Source organism: Anneissia japonica, unplaced genomic scaffold (assembly GCF_011630105.1).
Source record: "Anneissia japonica isolate Jap-2015-1 unplaced genomic scaffold, ASM1163010v1 scaffold287597_len576451_cov177, whole genome shotgun sequence".
In the NCBI taxonomy this organism is placed as follows: Eukaryota; Metazoa; Echinodermata; class Crinoidea; order Comatulida; family Comatulidae; genus Anneissia; species Anneissia japonica.
In genome coordinates this window covers 182,318-199,127 of record NW_022745867.1, presented here as the reverse complement: position 1 = coordinate 199,127, position 16,810 = coordinate 182,318, and the positions used below count along the sequence as shown (strand labels likewise).

The following is a 16,810-nucleotide window of genomic DNA, read 5'->3' as shown; positions in this document are numbered from 1 at the left end:
ACTCTTAATATCACACCTTGATTAATATTATTGTTTTAATCTTGAATAACTGTATTTTATGAAATATTTTTGGTTTAAATCCTTTAAAAACAGTAATTGAGATGTTTATGAAAATAAAAGTGTTACAATACAATGTAGAGTGGTTGTTTTTGCTTCAAATATTAAATGCCGTGTTTTACATACCACCATTTTCTTTCATCGAAAAAATAGCAAATAGCAAATAATAAGGCCCCTCATAAAAAAAAAGTTCAAATTCCGGACGTGAAACTAATAATAAATTTTATTTGGCCTAAGGCACTGTTGTGCAGAGAATATTAAAGTGTTAAAGTACATTGAAAAGGGGATGTTAAAAATAACAATTTAATTAAAAATAATAATAATTAAATAATAATAATTTTATTTTTATGGGTATATAATATACAGATGGTATACCATATAGTGTCTAGAACATTTTCATTGATTTTAATAAACTAATTATATGAATAATAATAAATAATTTTCATCATTGTATTGCTTGGGTTTTAGCTGACCAACATAAAATGTTATTTCATAGATAAATCTCAAAGATTTTCAATTACTGAATAAATATGATTGATAATAATATAATTAATACTAATTTAATAGGTCCACTGAATAGCATATGTGAAATTTAGGTAATGATAAAGATCATAGGATAAGCAAAATGTACCTGTAAAAAATATATACTGCTCGTATATCCTCAAACATGCAAAGGATTAAATTGCTCATTTTGAAAGGATTAAGGAACTTCCAAGTTGTAATCTCATGGATCAATTTGACTTCAGGGCCTGTTTCTGCTGAAAAAACTAGGTTGTACCAATTTTCGACTTCAAGAAAAATGGTTTTTTAAAAGTGTGGTCGTTGTTGCGATTACGTCATTTTGTCCTAGAATGCAGTTCGTACGGCGTAAATGTGCCCAGCTGAAAGATTTGAAATTTAATTTGATGTGTGTGCTCCTTTAAATAAATTTTAAAAAGCAAAAATTTCACGATCCCCCAGAATATTATCTAATATGTCATAATATGGACAAGTTATTCTGTGTCTACCAGACCTACTATTATGGTCCTTGGACAGTGTGTAGGCCCATTGCAACCGCTTCAATTCAATCGGTGACTTGCACTGATATTCTTCTTGTACTTTCTTCACGAAGTTCTTGTATACATGGGTATCTCTTTTGCTGCCCTTTAGTCTGGCTTCCACTTTATCCTCTCCCCACAAAGTTATCACAAATTTGGTTGTTTCTTCATTCCACATAATTTTCCAAAATATTATTTCACGCGAATCTCTGCAGGTTGTGTTGATTGTGTTTCGACATTTGACACTGGGAGGTCAAATTGCGACTGCTTTTCGGTTGCAGCTAAAAAGTGCTCCTCAAAAACCGGTTTTCCCCATAAAAAAAAAGTTTTTTTCCTTTCGCACACTTAATGGATTGCATGTTTTTGAACTGTTTTTTTTTGATCGAAAAAAAAACAGGTTTTTGTCAGTGGTAACATTTCTGCTGGTAGAAAAAAAAATGTTTTTCTTGCAAGAGGAAATAGGAGCTCAGTGAAAGTGCAATGGTATTTTGCTGATTACTGTAGGTTCATTTGTTTTGTGTCTTATGGTTGTGAAGTGAAATATTTAATTTCATGAACTAAAGCTTGTTCATCTGACGTAATCAACAGAGTATTTGTAGCTAGACCTCTCACTGGGGTCTAGTTTACGCCCACTATAGGCCAATGAATGAGCTGTCAAATCAATCTTGAGTTCAAAAGCATTAGTTAGGCATAGTGGGAATAGTTTGGTTTTCTAAACATATGATTGAGATTTTGCATGCGTTTTTCAGAAAAGCACTTTATCTGCATTGCTTCTCTCCACTCAGGAGATTCAATAAGTACCTGGTGGGGTTAACTACTCCTGTGCAGTCAGACTCCGGAGGGAAAAAAAATTTGATATGTTGTAGAACTGATTTTTCTAAGACAGGAAAAAGTTGTTTGGCGAAAAACTGGGGAACGGTGAACGAGCTACAGATTTTTTAATATTTAAAAACTGGGGGAAAAGGGGCGTAACCGCCCACTTTTACACCTTTTTCCCCCAGTTTTTAAATATTCAAAAATCTGTATCTCATTCACCGTTGCTCAGTTTTTTGTCAAACAACAGTTTTCTGTCTTAGAAAAATCAGTTCTACATCATATCAAAAATTTTTTTTCCTCCGGAGTCTGACTTTAACACACACCGACCTGGGAAAAAGCATATTGTATTTTAAAAGAAAGGTACTATATAAATAAAAAAATTAATAAAAAGATATAGTATGCATGTCAGAACACTAATAACCAAAAATCTAAATTTTTAAAATATTAAGCATTAGCCAATTATAACTTTGCCAAAAACATAAGTTAATATATAAAAATTGGAAATCTAATGTTGAAATCTTTACCATTGAGATTACAATGGGAACTTAAAATGAAACTCATATAATCCCAATGTTTTTGATGGTATGATGCTTAGAAATACATTAAGACCATCTATTAGGTAATATAAGTTTTTATATAAAGATATTACTATTAAAAACTTCCAGTGAAACTTTTAACCAATTATATTACAAGGTCATTCTTGAATTTTCTAATGTTCCATAACTTGAATCCGACTTTTAAATATTTGTGTTAATTTCTACATAGCCAAGTCAATTAATATGTAATTGTTATAATATAATTGTGTATTCTTTAATCAGTAAAACAGAAATTAGTTCTGACACCATTCATATCTGATTGTTTATTCATTGTTGCTACACCAGGCATTAAAAAAATGCTAGGTTTGGCCTGAGATGGGGAAGATCATAATTTTCTTTGTCATAAGCATACCATTAACCCCTTCCCCCAGCATATGTTTTCATACTCTCTTTAACATCATGCAAACAAATTACCCCTCATCATACGTGTATGCAATAATAATGATTGATTTCCTTACTGTTGACAATAAAATATTAATATTTTTAAAAGGAAAAAATATCTAGATTCTCATTTTGTTTTCATTTGGAAACATTTAGAATAGGTTTCAGAAGTGAATGACAGATTATGATTGTTTGGAAAATGACAAATTATAATTGTTGTTACAAATTAAACATCTCTTGTTATTAAGGCATCATCATCAACTTGCTTTAGCCAGTTGAAACTGAAGGTCAAGTTTATAATCAAGCAACAGAAAGCAACGCAAACCAAAATACAATAAGGATTGAAACTGAAATTTTGTGCAAAATTTATGGACCTTCAGTTTCTGAGAAAAAAAGCCATAAGATAAAAAAGACGCCACAATATGAGACGTGAAAGGATAATACCATTAACAATTTCAGATATTATGAATCTTCACTTTTTGAAGAAAAGGGCATACAATAAAAAAAAATTATGCGCCAAACGACAAAACCTGTAAAAATATGAGAAGAATTGATACTAAAAATTCTGAAAAATGAGAATTGACTGTTAGCTTGTGTTTCTGAAGGTCACAAGTTAGAAAGAAACATGAAGCACAAAGATACCCTGAAGGTTAACGGGAGAAATTGCCGGTTGCTTGGGAAGAATTGGTTGAAAAGACCGTTGCTAGGATACCCGATCACTGCGAGCAATGAAGCTTTACGCTTAGTAACTGTTAAGGGATTTGTTTTAATGTTCACTTGAGTAACGTAAGTAGTTATGACTGAAAAGAAAGGTTTTATACTTAAATTAGATGGAAACAGTATCGGAGGTTTATTCCTTACTAAATATCACATCTTGCCTTGCTGCATTAGGATTTATATCTGATTGATTTGGGTTGATTTCAAAGAGAATTTACAATCTGTATTGTAATTGAGCTATGCCTATGAAAGAATGAAAGATTTGAGGCAAAATTGAAAAAATCAGACTCCATTCTTTCACAACTCTTTTTAAACAAGTAGGTGTTAAGTAGTTTGCAGTAAAATTTACGCCCAAATAATTACAACTTATCTGCCTATGTAAGGTGTGAGGGAAAATTGAAAAAAATCTGACGCTATTCTTTCTCCCAACACAACTTCTTTTAAACAAGTATCCATCCAATAGGTTGGCGTAAAGATTAGGCCAGGAAAGTAACATTTTTTACTTTCTCTCGCATTCTTTTTTAAAAATTTTAAGTGAATCTTGCAGAAATTCAATATACTCATGAAGTCATGGCCTGGAATTTTGACACTATTATTATAGCCATCTTTATAAGAAAAGTGGCCTTTATCATGCTTAAAAAAAAAAAAACTTTTTTGTTTAGCCTTACCAATCAATTGTCTACAATTGAAGTAACCTTAGCTGGACTGATAAACATTTTGCTTCTGTGTTTATACATGCTAAAATATTTGCACGTTTTTCATCAACCAAACTCTACAAAATCTTTGAAATAGGAGAGGAGTATAGATACGCAGTTGTTATCAAGATTGTTGTTCATCATTTTGAATAGCCTCTCGGAGATCTACTTTTTTCCCTCACATTATTGTAAAATTAATGACCATGTATTTGAATGTTAATGTGTAGATTTTTTGGTGGTTAATAGCTATTCTATGATTTCAAGGTTCGTCATAAAATATGCCAGCAGCAGTTGTTCTTAAAGGTCGCTTTGAATAGTAATTGCAACATTGAAATACTCTACCCTATAGTCCTTGTGTATTGGGTAACTTTTATATTCCCATTGTGTGAAAAACACATGTGCAATAGATATATGTAACACTTTACATAATGGTTATTTTAGGTTTAGCCAATGTTGATTTTACAATAGTTTGTAGTAATGATCCTAACAAATGCAATCTTAAGAAGTTTGAAAGTCTTCCTAATTACTCTTGTATGTTCTCTTCTGCAGTTAGCTTCCATGGGGAAATTTCCTTTCCGGTGCTTAATATGAACTTGAATAATTGAAGACTTCAGCCTAGTATCTTTTTTTTTCAGGAGTGCCCTACCAGTTTGTGCAGTATTTACAATTATTATTTTATTTTAAATTTTTAAAAATTTATTTGAAACATGCTTTTTATTATTCGGCCTGAAGTTGCATTCACACCGAATCCCACCCAAAATTCGAACCCCATTCCCGATGCGCCAAACGCTTGCATCCCTTTTCTTTTCTGATCGGTTTAAAAATATATAAATAGTTAATAAAAATTAAAACAAGTGTGATTAATTATGCAGTAAGAACAATTTTTAAATAGTTTTAAGAGGAGACACCAAAAACTTATAAAAACAATTTCAAATAATCTTGACCTTTATTATTATTATTTTTAAAATTATTACTATTAAAATTTATCTAGTATAATGGTTTTATTAAATACTCTTAACCTAATAAGATATTTTGTTTTAGTAAGTATAATAGTGTAAACATCCAGGAAGCAAATTAGGATTGTATAATATTATATAATAATGACAGAACTTTGTTAGTTTAATATCCTTCTTTAGTAATGGCCAGTTAAGAACTTGCCCATTGAGACAAGAAACAATAAAGTCCTTTGAATTCTTGAATTCTTGACCACTGATCTTATGGATTAATGCCTTGACCAAACCAAAAATATATAGGATTCAAATCCAATGGTGGTCTTATTTATTCATCTAGACATATTCTGTTTAAAATTAATTTATTTTGGAAAATATATTGAGAACAATGAGGTGTCAGAACTTTTTGTTGATTTTCATTTAGTTTTATTGTAAGAGGTGTCTATATTAGATAAGGCTCAATTGCCATGGAATGGAAACTATTACCGCAGTTCCTCGGGTATAGTCCCACCTCGGGTATAATCCCGCCCCAGACTTTACACCCAACTCCGCTTCAGGCATTTCCCCGGGCAAAGTCCCAGGGTATTTAGGTGAGTAGGTCTAGGTCGGCAAATTTAACAAATGCTCACAAAATATAAAGGATTTGGCTCCAAATTCGGCAGACCTGAAACACTTTCAATTGATTAGACCAGACATTGGTCACCATAAAGTTGAGTTGAAAACAAAGCCCATTCTTGTAAATCCTTCTTGTTTACTGTCGCTAAAATAAACAAGCTGGCTAACTTCAGCTAAAAAGTGTCCCTAAAGAGACATGTGAAGACTTGCATGTTCCACAGCTGTGGCTAAAAATAGACAACACTGCGGGGTCCGTCCCTAAATAGACCCGCCCAGTGGGCTGACTCACATGTTCCACAGAGGTTCTCGCACTGTTAAAAATAACTTGTTACATCATGTATTACAAGTGGGCGGTCTTCACATGCGATGGGTGATTGGTTGGATTGGTTGTTGCTAGGCAAAAAATAACCTACGACGTCAAGGAAGTTTAGGCAAATTCTGGCCTATCTCGGGGTAAGACCAAGATATGGGCTCTCTATCTAGGCACTTAGGTCTATTAATTAGGGTGTTCCCTTCCCTTTGATGTTCGAGCTGTGATTTCTTCACCAGAATATAGATTTGGGTTGGCCATTGAATCGTAGGGCAGTTGTTCTAATGCTTGTAAATGATCATCATTTTTGTTCTATTCATGCACACGGGAATCCCCGGGTGTAATCCCAACTCCCCCCCCCCCCAAATCGGGCCAATTTCGCGTTCATGGGGGGATGGGGGGGTGGGATTATACCCATGGAAATGTGTTGTTTTGTTATTGAAAAATAAAGATAAATTTGTAACCTTGAACAGTTAGTGAAACAGTATGTCACACTATAAAATAGTAAATTAAATCAATTACAGATACCTTTGCTAATTAATGGAATGTTCTAAATATGAGAAGGTGTGAAGTAATGATTTGTTTTCTAACATGATATTGATTAAGTCTAAAAACTATTAATTCTAGGAAAGAATTCCTCTAGAAAACTTCTAACTTTTAGTTGTAATATTAAATAGAATTATGAATTAATAAACAAATGTAATGACAAATGACAGTGTTTTAGACAATAAAGTAATTTAACTATTTATAGGGATAAAAAATCAGTTCATGGGATTTTTTGTTGTTGAAAGATATCAATATCAATAGAATTTGCTATATTATATCAAGGTAGTTTGTAGTTTTCTTTACTCTTTCTGACTTTAAGGTTTAGCATTTGGGAAAATAACCTATTATTTTCATCTTTTGGGTTGTGTACTCTCCCTGTTCACCCATTAATGTAAATGGTATGAACTAGGTTGATTAATAACAGGTCGCTCGAAATTGCAAGAAAGTGGCCAATGGCCTTGAATGTATAATCAGGTCTTGATTATTATGTAATCAAAGGAGGTTATACTCCATTGGATTTGATGTAAGTTCAGTACAGTTCATTATCAGTGGAATAATCACCTTTTTTAAGCTTTACCTGCAGTGCTGCAGTACAAAGGACTGTGACTATAGGAACCTTTATTGCTGCAGTGTGCAGGTTTGTATTGTATTTTTATCCGTTTTTCTTCATCATTTTGTGAAATGTATATTGTCTATATTTGTGCTTTGTATACCTGGTTTATATAGGAAAATCTAAATTTATCTTTATATCTTTATATTCATTCATTAGGTCACTACTTTTCCATAACACTGTTCCCATTATTTTCAACTTTTTAATTAATTCGTTTACTTGCCAACCTAAAGCAGTGTGACAAAGAAATGTACACATAGGCTACTGTTTTTGGGAAATGACCAACTTTGTTTTGGGTCGTGCTCTTCTTGAAACTTTCCAACAGCAAGAAGAAGATGATGTCAATTCAGTTATTAATATCCTTTGTCTGCTTATCATAATACTTTGTGCAGCTAAAGTTTTATGGATGCAGGTTCATCAGATTTCACTTCTAAACTTGAATTGCAGCTTAGGTACCAACACCTGATTTAAGCAAGCAAGGGAGGTCTTTTTTATGATTTGATTTGGTTATTGCTTTCTCATAGAATCAGCCTGGATCCATATTCACTCTTATTTTATTACTGATTTTAAATTATAGGGTTACGTCTACTATTCGGTATAAAAGATGATACATAACCTGTGTAGCAGTTTCTTTACAAAGTTTTGAAAGTATCAACATTTCCTGATAACTTCTACAAGTTTTAACCCTTAACATACCAAATTTCCCAGTGTGTACTACCACAGGAAACTGTATTATATTTAGTACTATCACTTGTTATTACTGGTTTTGAAGGCTACTCTCTTCACATGTGTTTTTTGACGGTTTCTGTAAAATTTATGAAAGAACATTTCTAAAAACATATGTTCCTTATACATTTAGCTATCTTTTGATATATGATTTGTAAATTTTGGAGTTCATTTTGTATATGAAAAGTATATATAAAAAATATAAAGCTTGTAAAATAAGTTTTTTATATCAATTCTATGTGTTGAACGGCGGCCATTTCCAAATCGCGATGTCAAAATATTAGTTATGATTTTCAAACGATAATTGTAGAGAATTTTTAGTTAGCACAAATCGAGTTTATACGATCATCAGCAAGAACTATAACCTCTTGACCCAAGCCAAGAACAATGAAAGGCTTGCAGTTAATAGAAATAGTAAAGTTCGTGTTGTAAACAGAAGGTATTTTTCGTGTTTTTTGACTATTTCCGCGGTGAAAATTTCCGCCCTTCGCAGGCGCTCCCTAGGGAGATTGGGCGGAAATCACCGCCCTTGGTACGGACAGGGTTAAAAAGCATGCATAATTAAGATTATCTGTTTTGATCTAATAAACTTGAAAAATAAAATACAATAATTGCTTTTTTGTATAAATTTAAGTTATTAGCATTTAAATGATATTAATTAGAAGAGCCAAACCATTTGTTTCAACTTCACCCTTAAATCAGCTGGTAAATTAAAAGGATTTTCAATTGTTTTAGGCCTCGAATTTGGGGATTCTATAGGCAGGGCCAAACGGCCTCCGGTATGACATGAGTTTGAAAGGCACCAAGGCCAAATGGAAAGGCACAAAGGCCAAAATTTCAAATATAAAAGGGCACCAAGGCAAAATTTGATTTAGCCTCAGTACTAATCTCTCGCGAGTGCCTTGATTCATACGTAGCCAGGCTAGACCTAGCCATCATTGTCAATGGTAAAATGACTTTGTTTAAATTATTAACTATTAAATATCGATTCAATTTTGGAATATACTTTTATTTGGCGATCGTAAACAAAACAGTCAAAGTTCAAGAAGTTCAATATCTGATGTTGTTGCTCAGTGCATCGTCATCGGAGAGGAGGCCTCATCTCTAAACTGGCCCGTGGCCGTCATGATCCAACTAGATTAGCCGAGTGTTAACCAATTAGGTTAATTTCACATGTTTGAGCTGCGATGACGATCGCCTAAAGTTAGCTGCACAGCTGCAGCATGCAAGCACAGTACATGTTTACTGAAATTACCGCTCAAGTCAGACGCATGCCCACATAACGGTAACCGCAAAAACAGTTCATATCAACACACATAGAAATTCTCTTGTTCTGTCACTGCAACCTTATCTAGGCCTAGGCTAGCCTAGGCGACCTACGTTTTTGGCTTTCATGTTTTCTTTCAAGATTTGAACGTTCTTGTTTAGATTTATTTTACGTGTCAAACGATATATATTGAGTGTTGTGAGGGCACCGAAGCCAAGGCTGCAAAAGGGCAGGGAAGTAGTGGCTGTCGTCGTGCTTCATTTACAGGGGAACCAAGGCCAACCGGGAGGGCGCCGTCGGCAATGGCCGCGGTGGCCGTGGTAAAATTCGAGGCCTGTTGTTTTATATTTTAGGAACTTTGGATGGGCTTCTTTTCGAGATTACTTTTGCAAAATAATGAGAGGGCTTCTTTTCAAAATGAATGCTGTAAATATTTGGAATTGCTACTATAGCATTTTGCAACTATGAACTTCAAAATTCTGTTTAATATTTTTTTACTTGTAATCCATGCTAGTACAATAAAATAATATTGATACTGACACGCTATCATAATCATCAAAGATAATGTCAGTCTGAATGTAGTACTATCTAAAAAAAAACCCCATACTATCTTGATTAGAAGCCCATGGGCTTCTTTTCGAGATGGCATCTTTTCTAGATTACTCTTGAAAACTAAAGAAGGGGTGGAGGTTTCTTTTCGAGATAAGATTCTTAAGATTAAGGCCATTAGGCTTTTATTCTAGGTTATTATGGTAGTTGTAAGTCCAGAGCCACCCAAAATGGACTTGTAGATCCAGAACCATCCAATAAATGGACTACTGTATATCATTGTGAGGAGTTGGATGTGGTGAGATACAGTACTGGATACATAAAACTGCTAGTGTCAATCAAGTATTAAATATTACTGGTTGGCTTTATTCATATTAGTTTATGTACTATAAAATTTAATTATTTATTTTAATGTTTTCCAATACTGTGTTAATGGCCTGAAGAAAATTATTGATTTATTGTATGATGTTCTACTGTACGAAATACTATACATTTGTTAAAGGATAAGATGTAAATAGATATGAATTTCTTCAGTTCTGTCAATATAGCAGACATTTCTCTTTGTATTAAGCTTATTGTCGTCAGGATCTTTCATGAAAAGGATGCAGTTTGGAGTCTTGGGTGGCGTATTGGGTACAGTATATATAGTATGGAAAGGGCAATCATAATTTTTGCTGCGAAGCAGCCAATTCATATTCTTGACAGCAATTTGACCTCTGAAAGATCATTATTTGTCAAAAAACACGGGCCTAAGACGACTAAAAAACGGAGTTTCGTTCTGCCGGGTAAAATCAATTACTTTAGGCGACGTTTGTAGACTAACCAACACGTACCAACGTCCGCATGTCGCGCTAGCCTTATCCTACTCTAGGCCTAGACTAGCTAGGATGGTATAGGNNNTTGAAGGGACGAAGGTCCCAATGAAAAACAACGTCGCTCCTTGATAGCTAACATTGTCTATTTAACATCACAATAATTCATTATTAGACCTATAGCTGTTTTTTGAATTGTACTCCACAAATCTCAGCCGATACCTCACCCAATCTAGTAACGTCTCGTATATATTGTCGTGACGTCATGGCTCGCTGGCTCAAACTTGCGACGCCTCGCACTTGTGATCAAATAACACGCTGGCTCGCACTTTAGCAACACTCTTTGGCAGTCAACTCGCCCCTAGAAAACACGCCCTTGGAAACTTGCCCCATAAAAAAATATACACTTTTTAGACCATGCAGTCTTCAAAATAAAAATTGTAACCTTTGGTAATCAACTACATTTTCCACATACATATAAATTTTTGAAACTTTAACCTAAAAAAACATAAACCTTAATTCACCACTATAGACACTTTTTGACAAAAATGAAAAATTACGACTTTGTTACCCAATGAGAAGTGTTCTAATATAGACAATGGGTCGTGTCTCATATTATTTGTTATATTTTTATTATTCATTATTTTCACTTGACTCGCATAAATAATTTTGTTCGAAGAACATATATGCAGTTGTACTTCGCAGCACTTCACTGGCAATTTGCAATTTCTAGTTTAATCATTAATTTGGAATGAGGTGTTTAAGCTGATGGTTCTGTGTGCAATATGGCCCATGTTGTGTGTTAAAAAAATGTAGTTGCACTCCAGCAAATTGTTGTAGGGGATTATGCAATTGACTACCAGCAGTAGAGCCCTCTGAAAACTCCAATCTAATCCAATGTCTTCATAGTTTCATACATTTTACTAATTAGATTGATAGTTGCAGTAGAAATCACTGTATAAATGCAGATCAATCATAATTAGTACTATTAAACTTTGAATGAAATAAACAATATAGACATTAAACAGTTGAAACAAATTGAATTTCCTGTTCCATTTGTTTAAATCCTTTAAAATGATGGACATCTAAAGGTTGAAGGTCGTCCCTGGTTGAAGGATATCTTGTGGTCAGTTGTCTGTTAATTATTATAGGATGAGTTAAGGTGCTTCACCCTATCTCATTGTAAAATCTCTTATACTAAAAAATTCTTTCCTCTCTTGTCCTAGTTTGCTTTCAACTTTACTCTGCTTAAACTAAACTCTTGACTCATTATAGCACACACACACATACCTATATCAAGACCAGGTTGAGATAAACCTCTACTAGTAATCGTGTGTGCATTCATGCGTGTCTGTTGTAGGTGTAAACACCTGTGAGTATGGTAGTAAAAGGGGTCCTTTAAACATCTGGAAAATCAGAAGTGTTCGTAAGACTTAGAATTAGGTAAGGTGGTGCATAAATTCTTATTGTGTACTGTAGTATAAAATTGTTACTGAGGATTCTTATTTTTGACATTCTCTTCAAATAATTATCGCGCTTGTAATAAAATTCACTATTTGCAATGACTGGAAAATATATTAGACCTTGTGATTATGAAATTATGACACATAGTATTATAAATTAGATATATACAGTGGTATAGAAGACATTGTATTATTGCTGCGAAGCAGCCAATTCATATTCTTGACAGCAATTTGTTTGTCAAAAAAAAAATGGCCTAAGAAAAAGGAAAAGCGGAGTTTTCTTCTTTCGTTCTGCCGGGTAAAATCAATTACTTCAGGCGACGTTTGTAGACTAACCTACTCGTACCAACGTCCGCATGTCGCGACGCTGGAGTACTATTCAGCGTTTTTACTATATTTCTAGGTTTCCTATTTCTACGTTTAATCGGCTCATGTCTCAGCCACAATATTTTGAGGCCAATATTATTCAGTTAAACTCAGTTAAACTTATATACTAGCCTATTTCAACGTGCTAATTATTACATTTAGGCGACGCTTGTTGTAGACTGGCATAGTGTTTTCGGAAATAAATACCATTTTATACACATGCGCAGATCGATTCGCCAGCAGCGAGTCATCGCCAGCAGCAGCGAGTCGCCAGCAGAGAGATGTCACTGCAGCAAAACACTATTGTACACGGTACCAATGCTGTTCTAATATAGACAATGGGTCGTGCTCATATTATTTGTTATATTTTTATTATTTATTATTTTCACTTGACTCGCATAAATAATTTTGTTCGGAGAACATTTTATGCAATTGTACTTCGCAGCACTTCACTTGCAATTTGCAATTTCTGGTTTAATAAAACTTGTTTGTTATATTTCCTTTACTTTTAATACTCAAAGGTCTAATAAAGTCTTAGATTTAAAGAAAAAAAGGTCTAATAAAGTCTTAGATTAAAAAAAAAACAGTCTAAAGCCAATACACTCAAGGAACACATTATATTGTTATTCAAGGTTGTGGAATAATGTACCATGGCACATAACGCTGTAGGCTTTTATTTGAAATATTCAAGCTTTATTGCTAGCCATTTGTTACGAGGCACGTATTTGCTTCTCCGTCCGCACATCTATGTACCGGCAGGCATGATTGGCTAAGATTCCAATAGAGGAGCATGATGGACAGTAGATAGTGGCTGTGTCATAGGGGGCTTGATATCCCCATCGTTAAGACCAACTAAAAATTGCAAACTTTTTTTTCTATATTTTTCAATTGTTTTTCCCATTTGTTCTTATATAATAATAATAATAATAATAATAATAATAATAATAATAGTGGCATCTTGTAAGGTGCACATATCCATCTCAGAGAGCTGCTCGCAGCTCAGAACAGCATAAATGCCCAAAATTCCACAACTTTTATTCAGCTGCCCATACTATGTAGATACCTTCTTCAAACACTTGATGCAAAAGTGGTGGCAACAAACAATTAAATATCTGTTTCTTGAACTTTCAGATCATGGGTAACAACCAGGGACAATTGAAGTCATCAAGATTTGAAGCTGCTCTGCACATGTCCATTGAGCAGTCGCTGCGCTCCAACAATGCAACACCCCAACCAGTATTCTCGCAGCTATATCTAGAAAAAGGTAGACATGGATCGTTATTGTCGTGTTGACATTTTTGTTGTAGACATTTATTTCCTACCATAATCTGATACAACAGTACAAGCATAATTGAGAATATACTCTGTGTTGGTCTATGATCTTGAAAATTATGAGCTACTGCTTTAGAAAAACAACAGTATGTAGATGAGGGCAGGAATATTGCACCCAGGCGAATAAGTAGGTACCTGGTAGGTTCGAATACCAATGCGCTGATTACTGTTCTAACAGTATATTGCTAAAGCAACATTTTGGCCTTCTCCAGAATGTGTTCAATAAATGATAAATCCAATAATATTATTGGTAATACAGTCAACTCTCCCAATACCGACCACCCAGAAAACCGGATTTCACGCAAAACCGGTCGTTTTTTAAAGTCCCAAAATCATTCCTATTCTTAGTGTATTAAAATACTTTCTGAAAAAAGGATTTCCCAATTCCGAATTCCGGCCAAATTCTTAAGTCCGGAACAATAAAATTACCGTCTGAAAACCGGACGGCCAGTTTAAAACGATGATTTATTGACGAAATATGTTAAATAAATCATCGGAGACACATCGACTGGCTCCAAATAACAACTATCAATCACAGAACAACACCACATGTACCATCGTTAGTGTTGATCGTGTGACACGCCGATAGCGCATTAATTAATTAATTGCAATAAGCCTAGATTTCATTTGTTTAATAAACTGATTGTTTAATAAAGTTCATGAGAGTGTGTTTTCTTTATTAAGGAACGTATCCTTTTCTTACATTTTGCATTCATTCTCACGCTAAGGCAAACCAAGCGGTCCCACGCTATCGATTTCATAAAAACAAATGCGCATGACACTTTGACTGTCACCTCTGACTGTTTTCTATTGGCTGACGCAGTTTAGGGGGCGCTGCATAAGTTAGCACTTATTTTTTGCATTTAGCGACCCAACAAGCTAAGGTTATGCCAGCGGCATCGAAAACCAATCAAGCGTGCAACCACGTTGAAGCGAAGCAGATTATGGCTATCGAACGAAAAATAACACTGACACTTATTATAAATTACGATACACATTAAGTTGATTTGTGTAAATTTTTATTAATAATAGACTTCGACACAAAAAAATAGGTACGTACAACATAATGTAAAAATAAAGTAAAACATGAATTTTAAATGACGTTCTCAGGTCAGTAGGCCTACACAGTACATGATGCAGTGTGGTGTACCTTTCTGCTGTACCTTGCTAGGCCTAGGCTTATTATTGACTCAAGGTCGGGGAACCAAGGTAGGTAAACATGACTTTCTCTAAACCGGTCCGTCCGGAAAACTGGTCAAAGTGGACGGTCCGAAGGGTGGTCGGTATTGGGAGAGTTGACTGTAATTTGAAACTTTATTGGCATAATGCACTAAAAGAGATTTAACATGTTATTTTATAAAAATACAGTATTTGGGGACACCGTCTGAAACAGGCATTTAGAATTAATCTTCCTTTCTGCTTTCCATGTTTAATTGAATATTTGTTTTTTGTCATAGGTGTAGATGTTACTATTTTTTTTGTAAGTTGCCTATGGAAGGCAATACATTTTACTTGTATGAATATTATGCATTTTCTTCATGTTAATGAAAAGATCAGGGCAAAGGTCATACCTCATCAGGATGTCATCACATGTTTACATTCCGTGACTAGTGATCTCACACATATGTAATGCCAAAAAAGAAAACTAAGTATATTCAGGGAAAAAAACCTCAATGCATTAAAAATCTGTTTCTCTACTCAAAAGCTATGTGTGAACAAGCAGATCTGTTACCTTATTTGTAAACGTGTAATAGATATAGTACCATTCCCAGTCAGGGAATCTTCATACGTGAATGTTACATGCGTGATCATTCCACACCTGCAAATTTATGTGCAAACAGCTGACAAAAAACGAACCATCACAGTGATTGATGTATAGAGATTATATTGATGTATGTATAGTGTAACATATTAGTAATTATGGCCTCGTCCTTCTCGTAAACTGTTTGGTCACGAGGAGGCTTATATGGATCATTTCACTTGTCCTGTTCAAACGTCATGTTATTTGATAATGCAAATTACTTTAACGAATGTATTTATTCATTCTATGTATTGTTATTATAGTTTTTCACCTCACTGGGTATCAAGTGCTAATCCAATTCATTTCTGTAAGGCCAATATTAAAGTTGAACTAGAGGCCATTGGTCATGTTTCTTAATGTCCATACTTGTTCATGAAATACTTATCAAATCTATACTAAAACCTATGAATTATATTATTTCTAATTGCATGTCAAGTCTACATGTACAAGTTCATATTTGTTCATTGTTTATGTATTCATTAAATTAATATACTGATAACATTACTAGTAAGTCTACATGTATTACAAATATTTACTAATTACAAAATTATACTTTTAAGTTACGTTTCTCCATTTTGATTGTGCAGATGTAAAACCAAAAGTTCGCGAGTTAAATGTGAGACCAAGTAACGATGGCCGTCAGGAAAGAGACAGGGCCTCGATTAGCCCAAGAGCAATACAAGATGTACGTACCCATCCCGAGCACAGGTCGAGATCATCTGAACCAAGTACACCTGTGTCAACCTCGCCCAGGCTTCCACATCCATCGCAGATACGCCATCCGGTTCCCTCTAAGGTTCATGCACCGGTAGTCATCCCTTCCCACCGCATTCCTCCACACCCTTCTGTTACTCACCAACCTCTTCCTCCTGCTCCTTTGGTTATGAGTAGGGCAGGCCCACCTCAGATCATTCCAAGACATAATCCAGCAGATCATGTACCAACTCCATCCTCAATGGCTGGCATGATACCGAAACAGATGTCACCCAGACCTCCAGCGGATGAGCTTGTTCAGTATAGGAGGGAGTACATAGATGGATCGGGTATGCTATATAACAGCCTTACAATGCATGGTTGTCAAGAAGTTGGTAAGTAATTACAAAATGCAAAAGCTGTCAATATTTAAATAAAAAAATATTGTACCAATGTATAGTGTATTAGTAT

General features: G+C 34.4%; 1 protein-coding gene across 3 annotated transcripts in view; it reads left to right on the top strand.

Moving 5' to 3' along the window:
* LOC117120066 (GREB1-like protein) overlaps positions 1-16,810 on the top strand; it is a 56,370-nt gene that overhangs the window by 12,769 nt on the left and 26,791 nt on the right. For 2 of the 3 annotated variants that reach the window (XM_033265075.1, XM_033265073.1), the window contains exons 1-3: positions 7,229-7,357; positions 13,645-13,777; positions 16,234-16,734. In XM_033265075.1, coding sequence (XP_033120966.1) covers positions 13,648-13,777; positions 16,234-16,734 — 631 coding nt within the window. In that variant the 5' untranslated portion in view covers positions 7,229-7,357; positions 13,645-13,647. Of the gene's footprint in view, positions 1-7,228; positions 7,358-13,644; positions 13,778-16,233; positions 16,735-16,810 lie in introns of those variants that run through there. The other variant, XM_033265074.1, reaches the window with a different exon arrangement.